Source organism: Carassius auratus, unplaced genomic scaffold (assembly GCF_003368295.1).
Source record: "Carassius auratus strain Wakin unplaced genomic scaffold, ASM336829v1 scaf_tig00215724, whole genome shotgun sequence".
NCBI classification, from domain to species: domain Eukaryota; kingdom Metazoa; phylum Chordata; class Actinopteri; order Cypriniformes; family Cyprinidae; genus Carassius; species Carassius auratus.
The window spans coordinates 1-23,201 of NW_020528213.1; the positions used below are offsets into that span (position 1 = coordinate 1).

Genomic DNA, 23,201 nt, shown 5'->3' on the forward strand with positions numbered 1-23,201 from the left:
TCTTCAGTTTCTTAGATCACAGTGGATTGAGAGCGAACACAGATACTATTATGTCACGGGAGTTCAGAGCAGGTGGTGTTTAGTCTTGTGGGCATGGAAATGTGATATAAACAGAGCGGATGTGAAGTGGAGAATCCTGTGTCTTGCTCAGCAGTCCTGTGTGACGCTGAATAGAGAACAAGGGCTGGAAGTGAGGGGGAAGGGGTCACGGGACGCACAAGAACAAACATAACAGACGGCTAAAAGGCCCTCAAAGAGCTCATGACTAAAGCCCAAAGGCCAGTGTCTTTTCTTTAAGCTAATAATGATGACTTAAAGCGTGTAAATACAAGCTTGCGATGTTTGAGCTGGAAACAAGACACCAGCACAAACCGTTTATTCAATTTCACCATTCAGGCAGAAGAGAGAAATATATCCAGTGATGGATGAATGAATATCATTCTTAGTCCATTAGACATACAGGACAGATTAAAAGACCGATTAAAAACATTCGGGGGCTTAAAACTGAATCAAAATGTTTTTTCTTTTCTTTTTTTACATGACAAAAAAATTGAAGCAGATGTCGAGGAATTTAATTTGAATCTGAAATCTGTAAAAATGTGAAAAACAAGCCCTATGGAGAACTGCAAGGGTTAAAGTAGAGCTCTGAATAACTAGTCTGCCATCTAGTGTCCATCTTTGGGCTTTATGTGCACATTATGAGCCTTTCCTCTTACTAAATCTAGGACAGACAGACAGATGTTTAGCATGAATTTAGATACTCGCCATCCAAATTATTGGGTCATATGAAAAGGCCATGTATTTTGATACTGCAAAAAGTAGAAATGATAGAGTAGAAAGTAATAATGCATAACTGAAATGGCTCTGTCAGACCATAGCACTTTTCTGTGGTAGCTCAGCATCCCATGGGATTCATTACGGCTCTGTAAACTAAGAGGAAACACTAGATATGGCTCCTTTTATCAGCTGTTTGACTGGAGATGAAGGGAGATTCTGAAAGCCAGCCCTGGCAGCTGTGAGGAAAACAAACAGACAGTAAAACACTGCGCTTAATGCAAGAAACTGGACTAAATAAAAAGCAACCGGCACAATCAAGGCAGCTCCCACTGAACTGTACAATAATTAGTGCTATTTTTTCAAACACCACGTTTGTTGTTGATGTCTTGATTGTCAATTCGATTTTATGTTTTTGAAAGAAGACTATTTAATACAAAATACAGTAAAAACTGTAATGGTGTCATATTATAATTATACATATACACCAATGATGAAAACAAATGCATTAAGTTTTTTTAATTTTTTTTATCATAATAATCCCAAACTTTGGGGATCTCACCTAGTCTGGCACTGGTCTCCTTTAGCAGCAGCTGTGATTTCTCACGGAAAGACAGCAGCTCCCTCATTACACAACACTGTGAGTCCATCTGTGAAGGAAGACAAGTAAAGACATTTAAAAATGAAAATATGCCACCAAAGAGTAGTATCATTTTTGTTTTAGGATATTTGTTGTATATAGCACACATTAAGCTGGTATTGTAAATAAAGGAGATGCTCTAAGGGGCTGTGATGAGCTTTGATTTTGGCAAGAAAGTAGTTATTAAAACATGCCATTTAAGCCTTTTTTTTTTGCTTTAGCATTGCTTACCTTTTTTGGCTTTACTTATTAGTTAAAAAAAAAAAATAATAATTTAAATCCTATATTAAATCTAATATAGTTGGGTCAAAGATGAGACGTTCCAATTTGGTGTCTGCAAATTAAACTTACAAAAATTATTCTATTTACAAAGAAAGCATATGAAAAGTTTCAAATAACATCTGATTTAATAAAATATCAAATATCAATGTTCCATGGTCATTCAGTGTAACAGATATATTTAATGTAAAAACGAAACACAAACACACACACATATATATATATATATAGAAGTGAACATACTAAATTGTATTATATTTTAAATGATTTTAAACCTTCTTGGTTTATTTTTACACCGGATAACATTTTAGTGGGTGTCTTCCATAAATAAAAGGTAAAAATGTATTATAATCTTCATTTTTTTTCTCAGAACAAATAAAATGAAAAAGGGCACATTATCACGTACAAAATAAATAAATCAATAAATAAAGCTGTATTTAACATTTACTGTTACAAGTTACATTATAATGCAAAATACACTTTTGTCTCACAGCCCTCAATTGTATTTTTGGCCCTTTGTAGTACAATGTTTGGTCCCCTCTGGTATATAGTTACCATAAAAATGGTAAAGAACACATAGCATTTAATATATATATATATATATATATATATATATATATATATATAAAACATTTATAGCAAATATAAAAACTGCCACAAATGTCTTTGTGACAAGGCTAGTGAATATGTTGTCAGATGTCTATGGCTCTCTGGTCTGAATATATACGGTCTTTTAGTGAATAATAAAGCATCATGGTCTCACCACGAGCTCCATGTTTCGGAGTAGTTTTTGCTGTCCCACGAGCACCGCCTTGTAGTCCGGTTTGTTCAGAATGAGCTGACTCTGTGAGGACTTTTCAAAGCACGATGGGTCCAGCGGCAGCCCCTTCTCTTCACCTCGCTCCACACATCTGCAAAGGGACAGAGAAGAGGATGAATCCGAGCGTCCTTCAGTGTCCATGTGTGCTGCTGGTGCGTTTATGAAGCTGTGCTCACTTGTCTAGTTCGTCAGCTTTGCTCCGATGTTGGTTCAGAAGCGACTCCCATGACATACTCTCAGCCTGTAACCTACACGAGCACAAGACCATTACACATGTCAGATGCAGTCAGAAAATGAAACAGATGACCACTGTATTATCTGAGGTGGACGAGAGCAGAGAATTACCTGTCTATGTCCTCCTGAATGTGTGCAGTGGTCATGTTAACAACAGGGTCACTGCACACAGAGAGAGAGGGAGAGAAGATAGATGTATTAAAGTGGAGAGTGCTTCAGGATCGAGGGACTAATGCTGAAACACTGACGGACCTCTCAACAGCTGGAAGTGAACTCGGAGTCTCTCTTCTGATGTCTTCAGCCAGACTGTCCCACTCTCCGTGCAAAGATTCAACTGGAAGTTATAGTTTGGACAACATTCAGTAAGTGTGGGCCTTTTCTGTGACTGTTTTGTTTCGCTAAGACTGCAGAACACTTATAGATGAGTTTTTGTTGATAAGATGAAACAGTTTGTTTGGAAATATACTGTATAAGAATGTGTTGAAAATGACACTAAATACACTACCACTCAAAAGTGTTTTTTTATTTGGATTACACAAAATATATACTGAAAGGTGATCATATTAAAAATGATTATAAATTATTAAAAATGTATTTCTGAAAAACTGGTTGTTTGAAGGATAGTGGCAAAAAAAGGTAAATAATTAATATTAATTATTATTAATATTATATTTTTAAAATAAATCAGTGCTTTTATTCAGCATGGACCCATTAAATTGATCTCAAGTGTAAGTAAAGACATTTATAATGTTTGTAAAGATGTTTCTATGTTTTGAAATAAATGCAATACCTTTTAACTTTCGGTTCATCAAAGAATAAAAAAAAACTAAATCCGTTTCCACAAAAATATTCTGCAGCTTAACTGTTTCCAACATTAATAATAATAATAATAATAAAAGTTTCTTGAGCAGCAAATCAGCATATCAGAATGATTTCTGAAGGATCATGTGACACTGAAGACTGGAGGAATGATGCTGAAAACTCAGCTTTGATCACAGAAATGAATTATGTTTGAAAATATATTTAAACAGAAAACAGTTTTTCATTTATTTTCATAATATAACTATTTTTACTGTATTTTTTTATCAAATAAATGCATCCTCAGTGAGCATAAGAGGCCTTTTTAAAGAATAAAAAAAAAAAAAAACAGTAGTGTTATAACTGTATAACTTACAGCTTGTTGCAAATATTCTTTATTTAAAGGATAAATGTGTAAATATATATATATAAAAAATATCCCTAAAATGGTTAAAAAAAAGAAACGGTAATTAATGTGTGTTGAAGTTATCGAAAATGTCTGCAGGAGAAGTAAAAACCTGAAGGCCTGGCTCTGCCGGGACCCCGGACATACCTTGAGCCTGGAGGGTCTCTGTATCAACACCAGGAACAGTGTACAGACTACTTTTGGCCCTTTTCACTGTCCTCTGTGAACAATCAGGGAAACATGAATGGTTAGACTAGAAAAGAGGATTCATGGTCACAATGACAAAGCTGAAATAAATTTTCTTAATAATGTGCAGTTTACAGACCTGCATGGCAGCTTTAATTAGCATCTCTAGCCTCTCGTTATCAGGCAAAGACAGGCTGATGGTTTCACACAGAGCTAGAAGACACAAAGAAAAAAGAAGAGAAAGTCAGCACAGTCATAAACAGCTCCAGCAGGACGTCCGGTGACCGTGACACTGACGCTGTGAGGAGCAGGAGAAGGCCGGCAGGGAGCGTCTGCCTCGGGACGATCTCCTCCAGGACTTCCTCCGAACTCCGTTTGGTTCTGGAGCGCTGACGCTCACACTGTCCCTCACACTGTCCTCAGCAGAGCTCATCTTGGAGTCCTGCAGCCGCTCCTCCTCTCCAGAACGAGCAGGTGACTTCTGAGGAGGACCCGGGACGGGGCTGCTGTCACGAGGCCGTTTGACTCCTTGAGACACTTCCGGGACCTAGTTGGGACAAACATCACAGTATTAGATACATACAGACTGGTTGGCCATGCATTTGTCACATGACTAAAGATACTGGAAGCACACACACTTCTATATATTTTATACAGTTGAAACAATTTAGACTTAAAATTTAGTATGGGATAAGTCTTGTCTGTGAAACTGGGGGACAGATGAATAAAATAATATTGAGAAATATTATTACAATTAAAAATTTGATTTATTCCAGTTACAAAATTTAAAGCTGAATTTTGCAGCCATTACTTCAGTTTTTACTGCCACATAATCCTTCAGAAATTATTTTAATATGCGATTTTAATTTGATAAATAAGGTATTAATCCCGAATGTTTGAAAGGTACATTTAAAAAGCAGTGAAAACAGATTTACCCTTGTATTGATGCTGCTGTCCTCACACCTGTGAGAGACATAATGGTCATGATTCAAGTTACGTTACTTTACAAACACAGCAAACACATCTCACAGCCTTGTTTGGAGCATCCAACATAACGATAATTCGATATATTTTAAACAACAATTTTCAGTATTTGTCCATTAAAAAGGCAAAAATAACATTTGATACATATACCGTATTCCTGATGTTATAAATAATAAAACACTCACGGTTCAATCTCTCCATTCTGAAGCTCCGCCATTTTTCTTTCAAACACCGCGCGCGCAGAGTCAAACATGCCCCGCCCACTTTCATGTCGCCGTGATGGTTCTTGGGAACTGTAGTCATATTACATTTCACATGACAATGCTCATGCTTTGCTTTGGGAAAGCTATTACAAAAAGTCTGATAAATTATCTAATAAAAAAAAAAATAATACAAAAAGTTGCAGAGTCCACTGCATAAAGTTCAGTGTTCAAGAAAAATGTCCAACAAATATTTTATTTCATTTATAATTTTTCCAGGAACAAGTTTTGCTTTCTTCTCCTGAGTAGGCTAATGCCTTCATTTAGAGTAGATGGGTGATACAGGATAACTTCATTTTCAGATGACTATATTATTATTAATATAATTGATATAATATTATTATTAAAAACATAAAGATAACTTAAAAAAAAAAAGAGCAACATATTTATTTTATTTTTCCCCTCAAGTATTGTTTGTTTGTTACCCCAGTTTCTGTTTATAAAAAAATTAAAGCAGAAATACTGGCAGAAATATCAAATAGTCCAAAAAGTTGATAAACAGATTAAAAGTATATTTTCAATCTTGTCATTTACGTTCTTGCATCCCAGTTTGGCATAATTATTTATATATATATATAAAGAAAATCTTGAGGCTCTATTTTCACTTTATGCCTTCTGAAATGCTGATATGAAGAAATATTCCATTGATATACAGTATTTAAAGGTGCTGTATGTAGGATTTTCACTGTATGCTTGAACTAGGTATTGCAGTCTAAATTCTAAATATTGGAGAGGGTTTTTTTTTCCACCCGGCCCCTCCTTGAGTATTGATGCACACGCAGGTTGCCAGATTGATGACACAAACAGTATCAAGCGCATTTGACGATGAATAAAATAAAATACGCTGTGTCTTCTGCCAACTGGCAACCCAGGGTGCCAAAATACAATTGGGTAATCTGGCATTGGGCGGGTTTCACAAACCAAAACAGAGACTGACTTCCCGACACAGAACACATTTTCAAAGGAGAATAACTGTCTGTAGCATTGTTTTTCAGAAAAACAAGTATGTTAACTTAGCATGTTTCTTAAATATCTGCAAACATATTATGGTATGTTTATGCTTTAGTAGTCAAAAACTTAAACACAGCACCTTTAATAACACATCACAGCATGTTGTGCAATCATATGTCCTTATTTGCATTCCTACAGGTGATTTAAAGCTTTAAGTGACCATTGTAAAAAATAATGTACTGTCACCTTGCTTTCCTGAAAGTATTAGCTTGCATAATATCATATATTGCTATGTCAATCCAAAGCAGTACAAAAATAGCTAGTTCTTTAAAATGTAAGTCTTAAGAAAAAGTCATGGAAATAAAGAACACAACGACAGCTTTTTCTTTTTTTGGTCATTTATAAGTCTTTCTGAGATTTGTCTTTTTACAAAATGCTGAAAACAAATCAAATCAAAAGAAAATCCCCAAAAAAAGAAACACTTGTTCAGAACGCCCCTGTCAAAGCCGCGCGCCTCAACCAACGCACTCTCACCCTCAACACAATACTGTAGTCTTCTTGGCCTTTAGAGCGGAGGGGGTGGTTAAAGATGTCAGTAGAAAGAAAATGAAGTTAAAGTATTAAGACATAGACCGGGAGGAAAAGGAAACACTGGGGTGTGTACATTTTGAGTTACACCCCCATCCTTTCACATCTCACAGAGTTCGCCACCAGTCAAGTACTGTGTTCCTGTAAAGTCCGTTCACAGTCTGGTCACGAGGGGCAGCAACTGCATTGGTGACTGTTGGCAATAACAGTTCATTAAGGCAACCTCAGGGTTCCTCTGCCCAGCAGGAACTGCAAAACTCTGTCCACCAACAGGGCGGCGACAAAATCCAAAACTAGGACCTGGGCTATTATTAACTTAAACTGCAAAGACAAAGAATGGAAAAACATATTATTAATCATAAAATAGCTACACATGAGAGGTCAGCAACAGACGACAAACCTGCTGCGCATGCTTACAATAAACAATGTCTGTTTGGACACTAAAAGGGTTGTATTCTCATAACCGCTGCTGGACAAATGGGTGCCCAGAAATCACACAAAAGAAAATTAGGCAGTTTTTCGATAAAACCATGATTAATTCTTGTAAGGGTTATGATGTCCACGTTTTTTTTTTTATTTCAAAAAGCTTGCCAAAAATGAAAGATTAATTGGATATTTGAATTAAATGATTGGTCAGCGGCCTGTTAAACAAGGATTTGTTCGTCCTGTATAAATATTAGACAGCCTTTGGCTCCCTTTGCAGGCGTTTGTAATAATTTACATAAATTGTTTATTTTGTATTCTATCATGCATTTTAACGGTGTTATTTTATGATAACCATGTAATAATTAATTATGGTTTTTATATAATGCATCGTAAGCACTGGCGTATATGTACTGTTCTCTATTAGAGATCAGTGATTGTAAGTAATTTTAAAGGCTGTTGTTGGATTTGGTCTTTTTATAACAACAACAAAATGTTCTCTTCATACTTGGTAAATTATTATTTGAAGTTACACATTTTCTTAAGGGAACATGCAAAACTCAGAGAATATTAGATGCATTGGTGGTGGTTGAATTATTACCGACATTAAAACGTTATTAGCGTCAACAGACAAAAAAGTTTCACAGGATTATGAATATACCTGAAATTGATGCATGAGTTTTTTCCTTTATTTTATTATTTGCATTCAGCTGCGAACATGAGGTGCGTGCGGGCGCAGGCACAGAAGTGGGAATGGTGTCACTATTTTGCATTATGTAAACTGTGTACTCTGCACATAGGGAGTGGTAGTATTATATATAATAATAGCTATTGCTCTTGGTGTGAACAAGCCTTTACTGCACGCTTAAAATGCAAGCACGTTTCCATTGACAGTCTTGTATGTGAATAGTGTGGAGTACTGAACCCATACCTCAGTTGGAATATCTACTAAGGCGAACTGCTCATTGAATTCAGGTGAAGATCCCGTCAGCAGCCCCACTATGGCGAGCCCTGATATACCGATGCTCCACAGCAAAGGCCGATTCTCAGTGAGAGACTCCATGAAAGGATGGCCCTGAACAAGACAGTGTGTTGAATCTAGGCTGCAGGTCTCAAATCTCATCTGTGCTTACAGTGCTCTTATTGTTAACTAAAAGGGATAGTTGACCCAAAAATAAAAATGACCCCATGATTTACTCGCCCTCAAGATATTTTAGGTATAAATGACTTATGTCAGTGTTATATAAAAGAATGTCCTGGGTCTTTCAAGATTTATAATGGAAGTGAATGGGGGTCGAGATTTTGAAGCCTAACAAAGTGCATCCATCCATCATAAAAAGTGCTCCGCACGGCTAGCGAAAGCTAGAGATTACGGTTAATAAAGTCTTCAACATTTACATTTTTCTTACACAGATGGATTGCTTCACATTAAAAGCCATTGATTAACCCCCCAGAGCTATGTGGAGCACTTTTTATGAAGGGTGGATGCACTTTTTTGGTTTCATAATCTCGACCCCCATTCACTGCCATTATAAAGTTTGAAAGACCCAGGACATTGTTTTATAATACAACTCTGACTGTATTTGTCTGATAGAAGAAAGTCATTTACACCTAGAATGGCTTGAGGGTGAGTAAATCATGGGGTCATATTCATTTTTGGGTCAACTATCCCTTTGAGTGCTACAAAGCATAATTTCATTACAAAGCATCATTATATGTGATCGATATCCAACTAAAAATTAAAGTACCTTATAATTAATGGCAAATGTGGCCATTTGCATGGCCATGGACATGATGTATACAGTGCTGTTAATGAGACTGGGCTCAAACTCTTTGGACAGGTCCACAAACTGCTCTGCCCTGCAGGAGACGGGGGGAAAATAATGAGAGAGAAAGAGAGAGAGAGAGAGAGAGGTTAAAAGTGAAGCCTGATTGCAAATGTTATGAAAATCATGTCATTGTGTCAGGCAGAATTCTTTTGTAAAGATACTGGGAAATCCCACTCAGCCTGTTCATGTGGTTACAGTACCCCATTTCTATTCATACCTGGGTGGGCTTCTGCTCTGTGCCCCCTTGTACAGGTACACCAGACTGCAGAAGTGGACTGCAAACTGCAGCAGCACTGTGAGGACAGTGTACAGGTTGAAGATGTTCGGTAAAGGCCGCTCTTTGGAAAGAGTCTTCAACGGCTGAGGGGGAAAAAAAACAGACATAGTGAATCTTGCTCCATAATACACTACAAGCAGCTGGACAAAACATTTTAAATCTCACCTTTGACCTTGAGATGAAGAGAAAGCAGCCGGCCAGCAGCAGGCCCTGAAGGGTCGCCTGGAAGTCGCTGAATTTGACCCCCTCCAGGTAAAGCACAGACTGACTGTAGGCCAGAACCAGAGCGTTCAGCGCCAGGATCTTAAACATCTGCAGGGTGGTCACCAGAGTGCAGCGCCCCTGTTTAATCACGTGACAGACTGAAAACAGACGGGACGGTGTTAGGCCAACCGCACGTAGGACTACACGAGAGCACTCAAGCCGATCAAAACATGTGGCACTTACTGCACTGTATGGAGGACAGTTTCGAGGTGAATGGAGCAGCGATGGAGGCGTCGCCCAGTTTAACCACCTGAATCTGATCCTCTTCTATCTCTCGCAGCACCTGACTGATCCTCTCCTATGACACAAGCCATTCATGCAACATATGGTTACATATTTGGAGTAAACAATACAAGCTTAATGGGCAAGGTTCACCCAATATCGGAGGCTAGCGTCAACTGTTTGGTTTGGTCACAATATCTTCCGTGTTCAAGAAAGAAACTCATACAGGTTTGGAACGACATAAGGTGGTGTAAATGATGACTGAATTTTCATTTTTGGGTGAACTGGTTCAAGAGAACAATGTCCGCTTGTTCTTCCCGCTATAAAAACTTTGGCCTTGGTCATGTGGTTGTTGCTTGTTTGCTCCTAAATTGACTTGTATTTGGTTTTGGGGATTTTGGTTTATTTGGATTTTGTTTTTAGTGCTGAGACTTGTTGTGTCTGACACTAAAGCATCTAGTGTCAGACAGAAATTGCAGTTATTATTTGTTGCATCCTTGTTTTATATGTTTTTCCAAATATTTTGGTTGCAACCTTGCCAACCGTACTGTGTGCTCCTTTTATTTGTTACGGTTTTGAGCCGGTTGTGACGTGGATAAACGCTGACATTCAAAATGTAGCCTTGAGCTGCTTGCCTTTTGTGCAGCGAGCTGCTCCTCTCTCTGGGCCATCACCCTCTGTCTGGCTGCACGGGAGCCCAGTTTGACCCCTGAACTCGGGACTAGGGGCCTGGGCTCTCCAGAAGCGTACTCTTTGTCTTTGCTTCTCTTCTTTTTCTCAGGCATGTGCTCTGGGGCATTAGCCAACAACGCCACACCTGGTAAACACGAAGGACATCTTATGAGTGCGGTACAGTACATCTACAGTACATCAAATCCAACTTTAAAGAGCAGCCATGCATGTGGTTTTTGTTAAGTATCATATCTGACATTCTGCATGTTTAATGACTCACCTATGTGGGCATGTTTGAGTGCACCAACATCATTTGTGCCATCTCCACACATCAGTGTAACGAAACCCAACCCCTTCAGACTAGTTATGACAAACTCCTGCACAGACAGGAAAATCAACATCGTGAACCATGTTGAACAGCAATCAATACGGAGTGTGGTGATTCAGTTGTCAGCCAAGGTTTCTCCAACGTGTAAAGCTGACCTTCTGTTTAGGGCTGACACGAGCAAAGACTTGCACATGAGGAAGCAGGGCGCTGAGTAAACTGGGTTCATAGGTCATCCTGGTCAGTCCCTCTCCTGTCACACAGAGGTCGTACCCCTGACCAAATCTGAGACTGAGGAAGTAGGGAGAGGGAGGCACACACTGCCGTCTATGGACACCCACTGCCATTCAGCTGCAAAACAGAGAGGCACTGGTTCAAAATATGTTCCTCTGGCTCTTTCAGAGCAGTTTTGTCAGTGATGTCTCACACCTTGACTGGGGCTTTGCTGGAGAATGAGTGTGTGCTTCTTCTGCATGAAATGCAGCTCTCTGGCCACATGACACGCTGTTAGAGGGTTGTCACCTGTGATCATTACAACCTGTGGACAGAGAGCGTGACTAATGTTAGACATGATGGAAGAGCACTCCTTAATACACAGTTTAAGTAACCAACAAAAAACATGTCATCAATGTTCTGGCAAGGTTTTAAACACAGCCCTGCGAAAGACACATAACACACATGAAACTGAGACTGAAATCAAGAATTATCATGTGACGGACAAGTTTGGCTCAACTTAATCAGAGTATGAAAAAAAAAAGTAAATGGGAAAATTTATATGAAATCACTTAACTTTTTAATAATCACATGATCCTTTAGGAAACGTGAGGATTTGGTGGTAAAGAGACAATTAATGTTAATGTTAAAGACTTTGAATGTAAAGTTCAAAAGAAAGGCATTTATTTGAAACACTGAGAAATATTTTTTTACATTATGCTCAATGTAATGTGCATTGCTCAATTAATCTCTTTAAAAAAATAAATCACAAATATTACTGGTGCCAAAAATGTGAAAGGTTGTGTACATATATATATTATATATAAAAAACGTTAGGTGTATTTTCAAATGTCCTAAAACTTAATGTCCTAATGATTTTGGCATAAAAGAAAAGAAATAACAATAATTTTGACAGATACAGTGTATTTTTGGTTATTGCTTCAAATATACCCCGGCGACTTAAGACTGGTTTTGTGCTCCAGGGTCACATATAAAGTATACAAAACCAGTACTTTTAATTTATTAAACCATTTTAAAAACTTAAATTTTGCCCAAATTTGTAGAAATCTTTCCAAATCTCATGATTCAAATGTCAAATGCATGAATATAAATTCAAATTAGTATACTTCCAAACTCCAAGACAAACACCCACCTGTTCATACCTTTTTAAAATGATTTCTAACAGTGTAAAGTTGTCAATACTATGGCGATAGTACAGACATATTCACCCGGTTTCACAGACAAGGCTTAAGCCTAGTCCTAGACTAAAATGTAAATCTGAGCGGTTTCAACTGAAAGAAACTTGCACTGACTGATCTTAAACTATATCAGTGCTTTTGTTTTGTCTCAAAAAGCACACCAGTAATGTTTTTTGCTTTAACTACCTAAATGTCCTAATTGAACTATGGCTTAATCCTGGCTTCGCCTAAGCCCTGTCTGTGAAACCGGATCATTAACGGTTTACTAAGTACATGTTAAGATATGGAGTTAAGTCACTCACATGGTGTGAGGCCTCTTGTATCTCTCTGATAACTGCCTTGCTATCAGTCTTGAGAGGACAGGACACGACCATGAACCCTGCAAAGCGCAGGTCACACTCCAGCATGTCCCGGCTCACCTCCCTGACCTGCACACACAACAGACTGTGATCAAGAGCAGAGCATGTGGAGATGAGATGTGATGTTTAGCCTCGCTGCTGAATACCTGCTGATGGCTCAGGTGGCCCATCTCTTTGTACCCCAGTGCAAGAACTCTGGCTCCCTCCCGTGACATTTCTCTGTGCACCTCGTCATAGCTGACCGGACACTCGGAGAACTGAAAAAAAGCAGTGTCTACATTATTCACCACCACCACTAATCTATACAGACGTTACGATGAACCAAATCATTCTCACAAACTCAGCAACAATTAACAGTTATGATAACACTTTTTTGGTCTTCACTAAAAGTAAAGAAAATCACAGCTGATCCAACAAAGCAATTAGACGTAAATGATCCTGAAGACTGAAAAACATGACAATGCTCATTGTGATGATAATAAGAAATGATTATGATAGTGTTTCAGCTTGGTTCATTTATTAAGAATAAACTCTTCTGAGATGCTGACGTAGAAAAGTGGCATGTAAACATTCAAGTGGATTTTTTTTTAAATAAAAAAGTTCACTTTATGGTTACTGGTTTTGACATGGTCCTAGTAAAGAGTAATTTTTATTTTTATTCCTCCAAATTATTCAGCCTTAGAAGGGTGGTGCGCACCCAAAAAAATGATTTTTTCCCCCCACAGTTTTATTCTCTATACAGATTCACTCCCGTATAAAGTTATCCCAATCAATCTACAATAATTAATTATTTATAAAATGAGCTATTAAAGTTCTCTGGTTGAAATCCCTTGTATTTTTTTTCCCCACAACAAATCATAGAAATCAAAATGTCACCATGTTTTTGAAGTTTTTTTTTTTTTTATTATTTATCCCTACATGCAATCACTTAACCAAAATAATTTAACAAGGCTTCCTAGACTGACTAGTCAACTACTTGTTCTAGCATACAATTGATTTTGTTTTGCAACCATGCAGTTTTCCAGAACTCAGTGTAAAGTTTAACCCTGAGACTAAAGTGTGTGAGGAAGCAGATCTAAAGAAATGTGCATTTTAGCGGTGTTATCATTCAGTGTTTGCCCAGAACAAACTATCAGCAGTGTACCAGACATCTACCTAGAGATCAACAGAGATGCTCACCATGTCCTTCAGGGTCTCTGGTGCACCTTTAACGGTTGAGATATAGCAGAGCTCAGTGGAGCCCATGCGCTCATATGACGCCAGCACCGACATCCTCTTCAGAGCACTGGCGAAATGAAACCTCTGATGGATCTTCAGCCCCGGAGTCTTTATACTGCGAGGAAACACCTTCTCATCTGCATACAGCGACACAAACCAAAAATTCAAGTGTATCTGCTACGTGTTCTGTCAATTACACATACTGATTAAAACCTTTTCTGACATTGTTAGTCAAAAAAAAAGGTTTCAATATTTTACTGACAAATAAAACTGAACATGATGAAAATGAACAAAATTTATAGAGTAACTAGAGATGCAAGATAAGTTACAAAAATGTCTGTGAAATGTGCTTACTGGTTATTTATTCATAAAATGTTTTTTTTTTATTTAACATTTGCATAATCTTTAATTAGTAACGAGGCTCCACAAGCTTTCATGTATTGGTTTGCCAGATGTCAAGAGCTTAATACGAGCTTTTTTATTTTTTTTTATTGATACATTTTTTCGTCCCGTGCTTTACTTAATCTCCCCAATCTGGTAACGATGACAAGACACTTCCTTCACTAGCCTGAGAGAGAGATAACATGAATGTCAATGCTTAGCAATCCCCACTGGCATATTCTGCTCAAACCAAAGCTAGTTTTAACTCAGCGACGATCTGGAATAGATCTAAACATACGCTCAACTGTACTGTTTGTGATTGTGGTTGCTGAACAGACGCACCTCTGCAACCTCGGTGCCACAATACATTTTTTTTTAGAAAAACATTAACCTAATTTGGAATTGTTAATACTTCTAAAGCACAAGTGACAGAAGCTTCATGCTTTACCAGTTTTCATAAATTAGAGAGTGCGTTTATTTATATGATATAATATAAAATATAATAAATTAGGAAACTAGATGATGTGGATGAACCCAAGCATACGATCTGATGTTCTTTGAAAGTGTAATAATTCTAATTACTTGTAAGAACAATATCTTGATTCTAAATCTGGAACGAAACAATCATTATAACACAGCGCTAGATGTGACGGTCATATGTAGTGAATCAGACCTTTAGTGAGCGTCCAGTCTGCCGCGGTCAACATGGCCTTCTCCAGCGGATCGCCCACCAGCTGTCCATCATCTAGTGTGACCAGCGAGTGACACGTAGCCACCACCCGATGAGTGTCCACTGGAATATCTGACACTGGCGTCACTTGTTTCCCATCTCTAAAAAAAGAGGAACAGATAAGAGACATTGGATATGCTTCATTCATGGTAAACAGAATCTACATCAAACACAATTCCGGTTGCCTCGTTTGATCCAACAGCAAAATAAAAAACCCACAATAGCATTTCGAAGAAGAGATTGATTACGTTGGTCAAAAGAGAGAAAGTTGTCAAGCTGCGCTAACTATTCCTCTGTAGTTTAATGCCAAGGTAATATGCATGTTGTTGTAATAGCGATCCAAACATGTGATCCAGACCATTTTGAATGATCTTGATTTGGCCTGAAGATGTGCAGGCTTTACCTGAGTCCTGCGACGCCACGAACCACCAGGCTGTCGCTTGTCAGGGTGCCCGTCTTGTCGAAACAGCAAATCTCCACTTTCCCGGCGAAGGGGATTCTGAAAGGCTCTGTGCAAAACACATCTGTAAGGGAAGAACATGAGAGGATGGGTGTGAGGGGGGAGAGGATGAGGATTGTGATTATGAGTTTAGCGCGGTCACTCACAGAGTTTGGCCAGGGCTATGAGAGATGTGTTAACAGCCAGTGAGAGCTCTATGGGTAATTCAGGAGGCACTACTGACGTGAGGATCAGAGTGCACTCCAGAAACAGCTTGTACTTGTTTCTGTTCGGGTCCTTCGTCCCTGAAAGACACGGAGAGTGAGCCATGAGACAGCGGAGCCATTATATGTAATGCTCCTCTAGGACCAACGCTCTAGTCAAAGATGAACGTGACTCACCCTCGACCCAAACATATACAGCTGCTGCGATGGCAAAAACCAACAGGAAAAGGATGAAGATAAATGTCTCCAAATTGTTGGCCGTTACCCTCTTCACGCCAAACAGAATTGTTCTTAATAATTTGCCCTAAAAACAAAACCAGCAAAGCTTCAGTGATTTCTAAAACACAAGACTGAAAGAGAGCGTTGTGACTCCAGTCGGAAAAATGTCCTAACAAACGTCTTTCAGAAACATGTCACTTGAGCAAGCACCTCACCTGAGAAGTGTAGAACCCCGTCCGCAAAACATACGCAACACAGCCATTGTCAACAGCTGGGAAGAGACAGGAAAAGAGGAAGCATTATTACACGTACAACGTTTAAATGGACCTGATTAATTCTGGGCTTTAGAGCTAAAGGTTCAGCTGTGAGTACGAACGTTTCAGGCCCGCACTGGCTCGGAGAGGGGGGCTGTGCTGAACCACTTTGGTGCCTCCTGAGATGACGTGAAGACGGGAGTCTGTCTGCAGGTTCAGGATCCTGTCAGGGTCCAGGTCTTCTACAGGCTCCTACAGAAACAACACAGCTGATCAGAGACCGCAGATTCTCTTGAAGCGGTGACGAGGGCAGCCAGACGCACCTTCATCTGAGGTACAGACTCTCCCGTGAGCATGGCCTCGTCCACAATGCAGCGGCCTCTCAGCAGCAGCACGTCACAGGGAACCAGGTTATCCTGAGGAGAACGTCCTGTGATGACATGAGAAACAGACGGCCATTCACATGCTCCGTTTGCATTTTTAACTGGATGTTTGATGAAGTCAGCACTAGTGTAGTAACAACAGGTGTAGATCATCATGTTAACTACGAACGTGTGACAACCAGAAGCCAAATACGTTATATCTTAATTCAATTAAATGGTTTGGGTTGGTACGATTTCGAAGGAAGTCTCTTATGCTCATTTGATCAAAAATACAGTAAAGTAATGCAATTTAAAATAACTTTTCTAGTTGAAAATATATATAATCTAATACTGGCATCTAATGGGGACCATTTGGTACTGCGCTCAAACAAAATCTTACTGAAAGCTCATTTTTTGAGATCAACCTAAAATTTGTAAAATAACTTGCTTAGATTATTGGCTTTGATTTTCTAGCAGGTTTAGAGTTCAACATGTTTCATAAATGTAAAATATAGTTCATAAATCATTTTCATAAACTTAAACATCTATAAAAAAAAAATTTTTAATTCAACAATAGTCTGCCATGGGTCTTCTTTAAAATGAGACCAAACGTAGCTCTGTGCTCCCAAGCTTTACATTTTAATGACAGTTTTTTGACAATGACATTTTTGTCTACTATGGACATATGTGTATTTAAAAATGTAATTTATTCCTGTGATGCAAAGCTGAATTTTCAGCATCATTACTCCTGTCTTCAGTGTCACATGATCCTTCAAAAATCATTCTGATATGCCTGCTTAATATTTTTTATACAAACTGAGACATCAGATTTTTGATGAATAGAAAGTTAAAAGAAAGGCCTTTTTGAAGAATTAACTTAAAATGTGAGTATGCTATCTCTTTTTAAATAAACACGCGAAGATATGCAGATACATTTGTTTCAGAAGTAGAAAATTTTGGGGCCTCTGTACACTAGACATAAACACCCATAAACACATCAGTTGTTAACTTGTTTCATTACTGGATGAATCAGTGATTTTTAACAATTCTCTTGAATGAATGATTCAATGACAAATTCATTTTTCATTTTTCAAGTCACTCTTCAATGCAATCAACAAACATTATTTGAAGCGCCAGACCGTTACTTTCAAAAGGGGATTTGCACTATTGTGATCACTAGCATAGACATCAATGTTTATATCTGAACTATACACTTTCACTAATCGTTGTAATCGTCGTAATCGTTGTCACTTAAAGATGGGATTGCATGAGTGTCTGAATCGAGATTGCGGTCAATTTATCGTGCAGCTCTACTGTACACCATTACAGACAGACTCCATGAAACTCACCAACGGAGACAATGTCTCCAGGAACGAGTTCATCACTGGATACAGGCCTCCATTTTCTGTTCCGATACACCTGATACAGATGAAAAGAGCCCAAATTATACATCTTACTCTTATTCTAAATTGCTGTTTATTAACTAATCTATAAGCTACAAAGAAAGACAATGTGTGACATATCTTTAAGACAGTCATGGTTTTTACCTATTTTATAAAATCTACTTTATTAAGCATGTTCTTTGAGCCCCATACTTTCGAAAGATATATAGTCCCTGGCAAGCAAACGATAAGAAAAGGTTTTCTATATATTGTAGCTGTGCTGATATGTTACTATATTGTGGGTGATAAACACTGCACTGACCAATCAGAAGACAGAACCAGCTCTAGGTGCTTTATAAAGAACATTTCAATAAGAGTTAGTAGACCAGCATGTTATCACAGCTGGACCAAACCTGAAGCTGAGAGATACTGCAGTTACCTGGATCATGTACGGTTTGTTTCCCATTCTGCGGATTTCTGACATGTTCCTCATCTGCTGCTGCACCAGCGATGCTTCAAACGCCACAAGCATGAAGAGAGTAAAGACGCTATAGTACCAGTACTCATCCAAACACCACAGACCCACACAAAACACCTGCAGCGGGACAAAATATACCGTTAATACAATACTCACCGGCTGGCGTTTCACAATCCTGGAGCCAGGATGTATATTCAATGCAGTTTCACTGGTAAAAAGCCTTTTTGAGAACCACGGCCATTAGACAGTGATGCATTTCTAGTACACTCATGCATTTATAACCAAAGCGCACGCTCTGCAGACGAACCTGGAAGACAAAGAAGGGTGCTGTGGCTCTCTCCTTGAACAGCTCCAGGAAGTCGGGCACCACCATCTCTGCACGGTTGATGCCATAGCGCTTCTCCGCAGCACGTAACTGATCCTCCTCCTGATAGCCTTTCCAGTTTTGGAAATGACTCATGGGAAAGTTGATGGGAAACGCCACCGGCAGAAAGCATTTCTTCTCCTTGCTGTCGTACACATAACATATCTTCTGGAACTCAAAGGACAGGATTTCTGCTCCATCCTCATCCTGCACACACACACACACACACACACACACACACAAAAAGACTTTACATACACATTTTCCATCTGTTATATCCTAAAACTAGAGTTTCCACACCTTTGACCGAGGAATTATCATGGCTTTTCCAGTTATTCCGGAAAATCTTCTTTTTTTTTTTATATATATATATATATATATTTTCAGGCCTGACAATTTCAGTTTTTGAAACTTTTTAACTGTGACGCCTGTATAATAACATTTGAGTCCCAACAAAGCATCATATCACATTAAAACAGCGAGATCTGAATACTAAAACAGCTGTTGCTGCATTTTTTATTTTATTCTCTAATGATCTTAAGTTTTGATTTTTTTTTACTTCAATAATATGAAACTTGGGCAGTTTTGTAGTACTAACAATAATAACACACACAAAAAACCCCAGGCCAACAAAAGGCTAAAATAGTCACACTTTTTATTTCCACAAAATGACTGCCATAGTAAATGAAAGGGAAACACATTTTTGAAGGGGTACAATCTACAAATCAACCAAAATGGAAAAGTCTTTGATAATGTAAAAATATACATCCAGATTCAAAAGCTACATAAAGCAAACACTCTTATATACAACTAAGGAAAACCAATCCCAATGTGCTTATTGTCTTCGGTCTGTTATGACAGGTGAGGGTCCATGCATAACCCCTAAACCCTAAAGAATACCAGCAAAGTATAAAAAAAAAAAAAAAACACCAGGAAAAAAAAAAAAGAGACCTCACCTTATCCCTCAGAAGAGGCACCAATTCAGCCGAACCATTGTTGGGTGTGGGTATAACTTTTGCAAAGGTGGCTTTGGTTGGATCAGACTCCTGTTGAACATATCATTTCATTATTACAGTCAGCTTACTGTGCAAATGTATGAATGTCCCTAACATATGGTTTGATGTATGACTTACTAAGCGCAGTCAAACCAAGCCCAATAAAAGCCATCATTCAAACGTGCTGGTTATTCAAAATAACATTTATGTTTATTGTTTGCATTGCACACATATGTTTTTATCACCTTGGAGCAGGTGAGCCAGCAGTGTGCGTGCACGGACCAGTAGCCAGAGAGTGCTGTCAGGACGTGCGCGATCCCGAGAGCGGCGAGAGCGAGCAGGCCGGCCTCAGCGTACTCCGAGGCTCCGTAGACTACCAACCACGCGTATAAGCAGCCCGGGTAGAGGAGGAGGAACGGGAACACTGTGCCGTGCAGGACGCGAGGCCTGCGGCTGTGGAGAGACACGGATCTCACCAGATCATCGCTCGGCGCGCGCGTCTGCGTCCTCGTGTCCGCGGACATGTTTCCCTCTTCTTTAACTTCGTCCATTCTAGAGCGCGCCTTCCTCCGTCGACCCTCCTACTCTCCACCTCCTCCTTGCAGGCGCTGATGGTAAAAAAGGCTGCTTCGCACCGGCCCGTTGTTTGCCCACTCTACAGATCTATCAAAATTATCAGACACGAACGACAGCTTCCGCGTACGCAAGCACGCACGCCGGTGACGCAATATCCGGTACACGTCCTTTCTTGCGAGGAGATTTTTCGATTGACAGAAAATTTCTTATGGAAATGATATTATAAAAGAAAGTCCAATCAAGTGCCATGAGATGATAAAATAAAATAACTTAGAAATGACTTATTAATTATTGCCCGATTCTTTTTATATATGTGACCCTGGACCACAAAATCGGTCCGTTTTTTTAAACTTGACATTTATACGTCATCTGAAAGATGAATTACAGATACAACTAACGTTATATGAAAACCTGGAATCTGAGAGTGCAAAAAAATCGAAATATTGCTAAAATTGCCTTTGAAATTGTCCAAATTGAGTTCTTAGAAATGCATATAGTGCCATTTTTTCCCCTGTTGTCAACTGAAACAAACTCACTCCCAGTTCTACATTACTATGTTATACTTTAATAATAAAGAGTGACAAGGTTTTTGACTCTAGTGTTAAAGATACCTCTGATGGCACACAGAAGCTGCTTTCCTCTTGTATGAATGAGTATAAAACGTTTTATTACGTTGTTGTACATTTATTGTATCTTTTAACCCGTATTGCTGTTTATTTAAATATACCTTTAAATGGAAAATAAATAAATCAACAAAGCAGCACAAGTATCGCTGGTTAACTGTTATCCTTTAAAACAAAAATACGACCATGAAAAATGTAAGAAAATGTTGCTTCGAAGCCACGCCCATTCGTTCACGCTACCCAGGGATTCGACCAATTAGATCAGCGCAAGCGTAAACATTGACCAATCGAATTCCTCCGGCGAGAGCGCGGACGTTCCCTTCGCAGTCGCACATGTGCGTGATGTGATAGTAACCTTCAGAAGAACCGAGTGAAACCAAAGGTGTTCAACATGTAAGTAGGTCTGGCTGACAGCGGTGTGTTTTAAATACTTATTTTACATCTAGTGTGTATTACACTTATTGTGCTTACTCTGTAATACGACGGTAGCAGTCGAGTCTGATAGCAAGCCAAGCTCTGTTTGAGCTACATTAGCTAAAACGAACAGTGAATTGTAGGAGCTAGAATGTGTAAAATAAAATGGCCCTAGAACCCTATTTGACGAACTGATTTTAAATTGGTCTGCCCTCCTTCATATAGAATTAAACCTGTGGTGTTGAGCATCCAATGTAATTTGCATGTAGGCTATTGAAATTGAAATCCGTTAAACTGTGTTATAATAGGGAGGCAGCATTGGCCATCACGACCAAATACTGCCAGAAGGAGCTGGATGAATACGGTGGATGTGTTGTCTCCCATCCAGCATCATGGCAAGAGAAGTGTGTAGAGCTGAAGCTGAGGGTGGCACAGTGCACTTCATCACAGTATGTCCATATAATACACAACCTTGCATGCTTATTTACCCAGTTAAATAGGATGCACTATATTTCTGCTGTTTTTCGTCCTTCTCAATGCAGTCCAGTGATCAGAAAGATCCGAGGTGACTGTGCTGGTGAGTTTTCAGTGTTTGAGCGCTGTCTGCGGGAGAACCCGAGCTCTGCTGAAGCGTGTCAACCTCACCTTACACGTTTCCTCACCTGTGTTGAGACCGTCGACCTTTCAGGAATTGGTAAGGAGTGAAAGTCTGCTTTTCTATAAAACACCTGGATGTATGACTAAGTACAGTGTATTAAAATATTTATAACACCTTCTTCCAACAGCGAATGCTGAGCCGCAGCCCACATAGATGATTTTTGTGACTGTTGAGGCTAATGAGGACAATAATGCAGGTGTTTTATACTCCGCACTGTGGAAGAACGTATTATCTTTGAAGAACTCCAACACAAACACAAAACTGAATCAAATCTCAGTCTTTTGCACACCTTTCTTCCAAAATATTCAATGTGATGTTTTATTTTGTTAATGATTAATGTTTCACACTATTTATGAGATTTTTAAAAAGGTTCCATGATATTAAAACACGAAGTTGCAATAAAATGCGCATTTCTAAATTCTTTATACTTTGGAAGATTAGAGTCCTATTTTACCAAAAAGCATTCAACTATTTAATTCACATGCACTCTAGCTACTTTATTGTTTGTTTTCATGAATCCATAAATCTACAAACAAAAAAAATTCTTCATAAACCAATATGAAATATGAAAGCTACTCGGAGGTGGACTCATGAAGAGAGATATGATTGTTTTTGAATGAGAATTAAAGCTAAAACTTTACTTAAAGCAGCATTCCAAATATTTTTTTTTACAAATATTTATAGAATACTAATAACAAATTAAAACCACTGTTAATATTAGGTGATAGAATTAACTTTCGATGAACATGCTGTTCTCTCTTTACCATATTAGATTGTTGCAAGAGAATTTATTCATCTTAATTCTATTAAATAAAAAATAGTTTTACAAACATGAACTATTTCCTTCAGTGCAATGGAAACATAATTAACTGTAATATGTGTATTTTTTGTCAATATGTATTCAGTATGCTTGTTGATTTAACATGTGAAATCTAGATTCAGTACACATATTTATGTATTTTATTACAGGTTTTTTTCTTGTTTACTGCTAGTGTTTGGATGTTTTTCTCCTTACCTTGGCGTCACTGTATATAATATTAAAACCAAAGAATGCAGCCATGTAATATCTCCCCCTCACATTTCCACCGGTTCCCTGCGCTCAGGAACAAAAGCCTGTAGGGAGGCATTAGGGATGCTTTGCCCGCTGGTTAACGGTAGGGAGGACACTGTTTTGAACCTTT

General features: G+C 38.6%; 3 protein-coding genes across 3 annotated transcripts; 1 reads left to right on the top strand and 2 right to left on the bottom strand.

Moving 5' to 3' along the window:
• Positions 1-326: 326 nt before the first annotated feature.
• LOC113095448 (kinetochore-associated protein DSN1 homolog) lies at positions 327-5,338 on the bottom strand. The gene is made up of 11 exons (XM_026260983.1): positions 5,307-5,338; positions 5,073-5,100; positions 4,435-4,684; positions 4,277-4,350; positions 4,099-4,171; positions 3,000-3,081; positions 2,859-2,909; positions 2,690-2,761; positions 2,457-2,604; positions 1,337-1,424; positions 327-1,013 (listed from the first exon to the last, which is right to left on the bottom strand). Exons 1-11 carry the CDS (start codon positions 5,336-5,338, stop codon positions 931-933), a joined length of 981 nt encoding a protein of 326 aa, XP_026116768.1. The 3' UTR covers positions 327-930.
• Positions 5,339-6,712: 1,374 nt separating this feature from the next.
• On the bottom strand, positions 6,713-20,472 carry LOC113095446 (manganese-transporting ATPase 13A1-like). The gene is given in 26 exon segments (XM_026260981.1): positions 6,713-7,241; positions 8,275-8,418; positions 9,092-9,203; positions 9,390-9,532; positions 9,615-9,811; positions 9,897-10,011; positions 10,571-10,752; positions 10,888-10,984; positions 11,091-11,209; positions 11,212-11,283; positions 11,362-11,470; positions 12,647-12,772; positions 12,850-12,960; positions 13,883-14,058; positions 14,976-15,133; positions 15,436-15,556; positions 15,639-15,776; positions 15,873-15,999; positions 16,130-16,185; positions 16,291-16,420; positions 16,492-16,598; positions 17,880-17,949; positions 18,352-18,507; positions 18,698-18,961; positions 19,711-19,800; positions 19,995-20,472. Coding segments are annotated over 26 exon segments (3,534 nt in total). The 5' UTR covers positions 20,301-20,472; the 3' UTR covers positions 6,713-7,133.
• A 737-nt stretch (positions 20,473-21,209) lies between these two features.
• On the top strand, positions 21,210-22,445 carry LOC113095447 (coiled-coil-helix-coiled-coil-helix domain-containing protein 5-like). Its single transcript, XM_026260982.1, has 4 exons — positions 21,210-21,341; positions 21,671-21,811; positions 21,905-22,056; positions 22,148-22,445. Coding segments are annotated over exons 1-4 (321 nt in total). The 5' UTR covers positions 21,210-21,339; the 3' UTR covers positions 22,174-22,445.
• Positions 22,446-23,201: the final 756 nt, after the last annotated feature.